The sequence below is a fragment of the Callorhinus ursinus genome, unplaced genomic scaffold (genome assembly GCF_003265705.2).
Source record: "Callorhinus ursinus isolate GAN/ISIS: 27379988/994484 unplaced genomic scaffold, GSC_fseal_2.0 scaffold46, whole genome shotgun sequence".
Taxonomy (NCBI): domain Eukaryota; kingdom Metazoa; phylum Chordata; class Mammalia; order Carnivora; family Otariidae; genus Callorhinus; species Callorhinus ursinus.
The window spans coordinates 2,292,358-2,299,806 of record NW_027397108.1 but is presented as its reverse complement, the minus strand read 5'-3'; the positions used below and the strand labels follow the sequence as shown (position 1 = coordinate 2,299,806).

At 44.5% G+C, this 7,449-nt stretch overlaps 1 protein-coding gene across 1 annotated transcript in view; it reads right to left on the bottom strand.

Annotated features, from left to right (window-relative positions):
• Window positions 1-708: 708 nt before the first annotated feature.
• Window positions 709-7,449, bottom strand: part of VAT1L (vesicle amine transport 1 like) — a 142,269-nt gene continuing 135,528 nt past the window's right edge. The window contains exons 8-9 of the mRNA XM_025860321.2: window positions 4,817-4,900; window positions 709-2,759 (exon numbers count right to left, since the gene is read on the bottom strand). Coding sequence (XP_025716106.1) covers window positions 2,661-2,759; window positions 4,817-4,900 — 183 coding nt within the window. The 3' untranslated portion in view covers window positions 709-2,660. The remainder of the gene's footprint in view (window positions 2,760-4,816; window positions 4,901-7,449) is intronic.

Here is a 7,449-nt window from a genome sequence, read left to right as displayed (position 1 = left end):
TTTCTCTACACAGTCTTTAGTTTCTCATTTGAAAATTCTTCTATCACGTATTTTTTTTTCCTTTTTGAGTCACCCACTTCTTGCATTTTAATAGTGGGGCTGCTTTTCCAACAACTGTTTATGTGGAGTCACCAATATGCCAGGCAAGGTTATGCTATGCTGAATACTTTATTTATATATTTTATGTAAACATAATTTGCTTTGTAGGCACAATGTAACAAAAGCTCTAAAGCCACAAATACGTTAGACAATGTTTCAGTTCACTCCAATCAAGTTTAAATGACAGAGAAGCCTTCACAGTTCCTTTAAGGCAAACTGAGACTTTCCTTATACTTCCTTCAGAAAACCAGTCACGTGACAGGAAGAAGGTGCTTAAAACGAGAGTGCATTAAACGGCTAATTTTGGCATTTTCTTTTCTTCTGTTCTTAATGGCATAACTGGACCTTGATAGTCAAACTCTAGTTTTCTCTTCTCACCCTGTATTCTGGAGTGACAAAAGGGTTTTCTTTAACCAACTCCCATTATATATGATGACTGTATTAATTTTGCTAGTTGAAAAACAGATTTGGGGAAGCATGATTTCTTTAACGCCTCTCCTCTGGACAAGAACAAAGGCCATTTGGATTCTGCACATAGAGCTCCCACTCCCCTCGCAGAGGACAGCCCTGATTTGGCCAATGGCTCTTTGTTACCCCAGCCCTAGAAAATGCCATTTCTGTCCAGCTCACCAGGAATGTCACTTGGGTAGTGGTTCTTCTTAAAACATCATTGTCAGCTTGGTTATGGGAGAAACATGACCAAGAATACAGCATTTTAGTGAAAGTATTGGGTGGGGTGTGTGAAAACTCTCCACATTATCTTTCTAAATGGCCCAGAAATGAAATATTGGTGAGTCCTGGGGTATGAAGAGAAGATGACGTGAGTGTCTTCTTCTGAGATACTCTCATCTCTCTGCTCATCAGATGGAAGCACCCTTTCTTGTGCCCATATTTTATATGTACATTCACAATGAGGAGAAACTCCCTTCAGATAAATATTTGGCATAAATGTCACCATCACAAGCTTAGTGCAGGAAAAAAGAACATGACTAATGAGGTGATTGTTCTTATAAAGGGACTTTGGAAATAAAAAGGTAATTGCTGGAATGCATTCCTTCCCATCATTTCGGGAAAGAGTTGGGTCTACCCTGAGGCTCACTGGTGGAGAGATGGGGCAATCAGGGAGCCCTCCAAGGTGTTCCAGAAGGCAAAGTGACTTGGGGTGCTAATCATGTGGGCTCCTTGTGTCTCCAGCTCTGTTTGTGAGTGAAGGAATCACCATTTGAGCCAAAAGGAGTGGGAGGAGGGAATAAGGAGCCCCCCCTATGGAGACACTGAGCCTCTCTCTCATCCTTCAGGGGAACTGTTCACCTTGAGACATATCAAGTATAGTGGGCGGAGTGTGGGGTGTCTTAAGAGTGTAGGAGCTGGAAAATTAGACAATGGTGTATAATCAAGTAGTTTGGTCCCTGGTTTCCAAAAAGCAGGGGCTTGCGAAGAGTCTGCACCATAATTTTGTATTTTAGAGGAGAGGAACTGCACATTTGGCATCAGATACTGAACATCAACCGTTTTTATCGCTAGAGTTTGTTACATGTCAGAACATGCTTTGGCAAGAAAAGAGATACTCATTGATTTTTTTTTTTCCCCCCTAATATGGTCTACCAGGGAGGTCTTCCTTGGGGGATCCTTGGTAAAGGTAGCTGCTCACTACCTGGAAATGAAAAGAGCAAAATCGGTAATGCCCATGGCAAGTGTGCAAACATAGGCAAATCTCAGTAATGACTTCTGAAATAGTCCCACGCGTGGTGAGTTTTCTTAGAATTAAAAGAAAATATATATGGCGGGCGGCCGGGGTGGGGGGATTTTGCTCATGAGACCTGGTTTCAGAGGAGAAATCTCTGTGGCTGATGCTCAAACTCATGCTGTTGACCCATCTTCTATCCTGAAAACTCCTGTATTGATGGTTAAGAACCAGTGAAGGGATCAAGCATCAGAGGCTGATGCTAGAGGAGAATGGTTCAACCTTTTGACCAATAAACAACTGAATGGATGTAAGGAAGGTGCCTCTCAAATGGGGAGAGGGAAAGTACTATTTGGAGAGATCCTAAACGTATGGGCTCATAAAAGCACCTCCTGGCCTACCCTCCTTCTGCCAGCCACACTGGCAAGTGCTCTTGTCAGAATCACGGGTGGCTGGCAGCAAAAAGTGTCATTGGCCCGAAGAATTCTAGGATCTGGACACTGCTTTTATGATAACACCTTTCAACCCAAACTTGTCTTTGCCTATGTCTGGTCTCATAGGCTTTGGGCTCTGGGCTTGTATTAATTTGCAAGGCTGTTCTAGAACTGTCAAGAAGGACCCAAAGACGGATGGTTCTGAAGTAGGGGAGGCGGGAGAGTGTGATACACAGATGAGGGAGGGACATAATACTGCATGGAATGGGCTTGGCACTTAATTTCAAAAACAACAGTGATCAACAGCTTTTAGCTCAGCTGACTGCAGACAAACACAACACACAGTGGACTACGGCATTTGTTCACTGGGGTACAGAAGAGCTTTCTCGACCGGCTCGTCTTGTTCCAGACCGTCCTTCACATTCTGCTGCCTGGGTCCTGCGTTACTGGATGAAGGGCATCCGCTCCTTGTTCTCGCTGTCTCCCTCGTGGTCCTCCTCCTCCTCCCCCGCCTCGCTGGTCTCTGTGCTGTCGTTGGCCATCTGCGGTTCAACAGAGGACATTTTAGAGGGTCTGCGGTCTGTCTCTCACCTTCTTCAAGCATCTGAGGAAGCCCCCTTGGGAAGGACTTCTTTGAGGGCTAAGAGTTAGGGTTGCTTTCTTCCCAGGAAGGCATTGTGGTGCTGGCCGTCTTATGTTGGGTGTCCTAAGAAGCAGACTCTGAGATAAGGATTTGAGTGCAAATATTTGGAAGCTGGGAGATGATGCCAGGAAGCCCGGGTAGGGAGGGAGGGCGCGAGGCAGGAAAGGCCAGGAAGTCAGTACAGTGTGAGCTAATAAGTAGGCTCCTACTGTGGGCAGCCGGGGCTCAGTCATGCCGGGACCACTGGGAGCCAGTGAGGGACACCCCTCACGGTTTCCCACGTGAGGAGGTAAGAAGCCAAGGAGTGGCTACTCTGGCATCTCTGGCAGTTATGTACATACTGGCCATACATGCCCCTGTGGCTGGGGGCTCTCAGACAGAGGGGTCAGGTACTGGGGGACATGGGGGCACTCAGAGCATCCACTGCACAGACTGGCCAGGTTCAAATCTTGGTGCTGTCACTTCCTAAGAGCCAGAACAATAAGGCTGACACACGTGCGTTTGTCTGCCTTGTTGTCTACATCCCCCCCATTGGAATGTCATTTCTGTGAAGACGTGGATTTTGGCTCTAGCCAAAGCCTCATAAGAGCCCTCCTGAGATTCAGGAACAAGGGCCATAGCATACGCCAAGGAAGGCCCTGAGCTGTTATACTCAGAATTGGGCTTTTCAGCTCCTGCTCTGATGAGAATCCCCTGTGGTCAAACAGGCCTTCCTCAAGCCTGAGGGCCCAGCGGGACCTCATGTGTTATGGAGACAGGAGGGAAGCTGATGCCAGCTATCCTACTTAAAAGCAACAAACTGTCCAGGCTGGCTCTAGATCTCCTCTACTGATAAGGTACAATAGGTCTGGTCATGTGTTTTAAGAACAACATAGGTGTACAGAAGACCTGGGACCCAGCCCCCTTCTCCTCGCGTGTCTCAACCCCTCATCTGCCTTCAGACATTTGCTGGCGGAGTCCTGGGACTTAGTAAGCACTTAATAGACAAGGTCCCGATTGTAATCAGTCACTTGCATTTTGTAAAATGCCCTCTCATGAAGTCATCCTTCATTGAGTGAAATGACTGCCATTCCCACACTACATTGTGGTTACAAAAGCCAAGGAAACACTTGAAAAAAACCACACACACACACACAGAGTAAAACATGCAAAGATTTTAGTTCTTTCTCTTTTACAAATGCCTGATGCAGGTTTAAGACTAAACAGGTGAGAAAGCAAACAAAGAAAAAAAGCCCTTCCTAAGTATTTTCTTTGTGAAACCTTTCCTAGAACTTGGGATGGACGAGCCAATGCTTTATGTGTCTCATCATCTCTCACCTGACTTGAGAGAACTCATCAATCTCCAGTTTACAGGCAGGGATACTGAGGACGGAGTGGCAGAATAATTGCCCAGGGTGACACACAGGACATCAGAGCCAGGCTTCGAATCCACGCAGCCTGATGGCGCTCTGTGTGCCACACTACACTGCCTGCTCCCCCACCCTGGACCAGTGGCCCTTGCAAGAGTGTGACATGCTTCACTCCCGGTGGGATCCCTGGATGTAAGGGTATCATCCCGACGAAAGGAAACAAAAGCAATGCAATCATCAGCAGGCATCTCGGAAGCAAGTAGCCTCCGTCTGTTGAATATGTGAATGTGAGTTTATTTGATTTTACCAGGAATTCCTCCCACTTGTGGCAGCCAAGAGACAGCACTTGTCATAGACACAGGTCGATTATTCCTGTCCTTTCCTGACTGCCCTCGGATTGCTCTTGAAATGTTCTCACTGAAGTATCTTCTTTTCTCTTTTAGCCTGCATCCCAGTTTTGTGACTAATCGCTCATTTGCACCATCATTTGATTACGCGGGTCTGCTGTGCGAGCCAGAACTGCTTGTATTTCCCCCTACCCGACCTGTGCCCACACCTGATAGACCCTCTTGTGTTGAACTGAACGGACCCTCTGCTTTTGACTCACCAGTGGAGTCGGGGTCTTCTCTACATCCAGAATTAATTTGCCGATATTCCCCCGGTCGTGGATCCGTTGCATGGCCTCCTTCACCTGAAAGGAGAAAAAGGAAGCGCCGGTTGGGTGAGGAGTCGCCCAGGTGGAAAAGCCAAACCACTCGCCGCCCACCTGGGGGCGCTGTGGTTCAAGGTTAGCCTCTAAGCCAGCGATGGTTTGGGACACTGGGGGCATTCTGGTTGTGTCACTCACGCTCTCCGAGCTTGTGCAAGCAACTTGGCCTTCTGGGTCTAAGAAATGAAAGTGATAGTTCCTGAAATAAGAAATTTTCTTAAAAAACAAAAGTCGGGGATGGGGTGGGGTGGGGAGGAGAGTACTGTGAAATTCTAAGAGACACAGGGCGCATCAGCCAGTGTAAATTTTGACCAGTAAAATTATTTTTTTTCAGAGTCAGTTGTGCCCTGCTTACCAAAATGGTACATAACTCTGATTCATAGTTTAACTAAAATGACCCGTTGCCTAGGCTAAACTATATTCAGGAAAATTCCCTTCGGTGACTCCTGGTTTTTGGGTGGAAATTTTGTTTCCACCTAAGTAGAAATTTCTCCAGAACTAGTATTCTCCCCAGAGAAGAAGACCGAGTTTTCCTTTAAATGATGGGGGCTTGTCAGATCAAGCCCCTCTAAAAAAGCAAGCGTGTGCCCTCCTCTGATTTATGCTTGAGCATTTCATTCTGTGGCTGTGCGGAGAATGAACTGTAGGGGGCGCTGTGAGGAGAAAATGAGATAAGGAAAGGGTAACACTACCCGACACTTGGCATGAATAGGTCCTCGACATCTCAGGGAAATCTAAATGGAAATACAACATCTCTTAATTAAAAAAAAAAAAAGTTGTAAGAGATCTAGCCTAAATATTTTTCCTAAAGTCTCAGATTTTAAAATGTTTTGGTTCACTCATTTGTTCCACAAAATATTCATTAAATGTCCTTACAGGCTAGGCGCCATGGTTTTTTTGTTTTGTTTTTGTTGTTGTTGTTGTTTTGTTTAATTTAAATAAGGTAGGATGTCTGTCTTGGAGGAACTCAATCTGGGGCTGATGGAGTAATGTTTGCTTAAAAAAACAAAGCTGTCTTCTCATTTGGATAGAAACTTGACAGAGCCATTAAAATGTGCATACTCTAATTGCTTTTCTGGGACTTATCCTAAAGACATAATTCAAATTGTGGGGGAAAAAAACTTACCATACAAAAGATACTCAATCACAGCATTGCTAAAACACTGAAGCAAGTTATATATCACAGAATAAGGGAATGGTTAAGTAAACCATGGCTCTTACATTTATCTATGGAATAGAAATATTATCTTGCGATTAAGCTGCTAATTATAAAGAATGTACAGCAGGATTAAAAGCCTTTATAATATTGCTAACTGAGAAAACTGAGATGCATATTTTTATTTACATCCCCATAAAAACATGGACATCCTAAAATAACTAGAAAGGGATTTGGATATATGATAAAACATTAGGTAGGGGAAATTAGTGCCTTTTAACTCCAAACTTTGCCATTTGGTCTTCAAATTCAAATCAGTATTTAATATAAGTTAAATGCATCTTTAAATGTAGTCTTTGGGAAACCTAGCATTGGTTAGCATCAGCCTCTTTTATAGACTGATAGTGTCATATGATTGTTAAATTTCCTGACCCTAATACATATGCCAGTATATTTCTTTTATTTCTGTGGTGAACATTGCTTTTCAAAATGCTGTCATGTCTGGTTATTACAACTATTTACTGAGAATGTTAAAGATCATGGCAGACAGCTTCCAAAATGGCTCCCAACCGTCCTTTCCTCCTGACACTTACACCCATGTATAATCCCCTTCCCTTGAATGTGGGCTGGACCTCCTAACTTGCTTCTGACCAGCAGAATATAGCGAAAGTGATGGGATGTCACCTCCAAGGTTAGGTTATAAAAGACGGATTTCTGTCTGGTCGTCTCTCTCTTTCTCTGACTCTTCTTCCCTATTTCCTCAGATGACACAAACTGCCATGTTGTGTGCTGCCCTGTGGAGAGCCTACATGGCAAGGAACTGAAGGAGACCTCCCACGAACAGCCAGTAAGGAAGCAATACCCTCAGTCCAAAAGCCCATGAGGAACTAGATTCTTTCAGCAATCAATGGGAGAGCTCAGAAGCAGATCCTTCCCCAGTTAAGTCTAGAAATGAGACTGTATCCCTAGCTGACACCTTGATGGAAGCCTTGGGAGATCCTCAGCCAAAGGACCCAGCTAAACCATGCCCAGATTCCCCACCCACGTAAAGTGTGATCATAAGTGTTGTTTTAAGCCTCTAAGTTTTGGGGGTAATTTGTTATGCAGCAATAAATAAGCAACCTTCTTATCTTTCCTCCATAATTCTTACCTTGCAAGATCTATATTTTACCCATTTTACAGGTAAGTACCTTGATGCTCAACGATATAAGCAATTTGTCCAAAGATTATGTGGCTATCAGTGACAGAATCGTGGCTCAAATTCATGTTTGTCAGACTTCAAAACCCATGCTTTTTCCCAATTCCACCCAGACTGTGTTTAATTTAATTCTCAAAGGCAGAGGAAGGTGGTAGGTAATGTCTCACATAATGACTT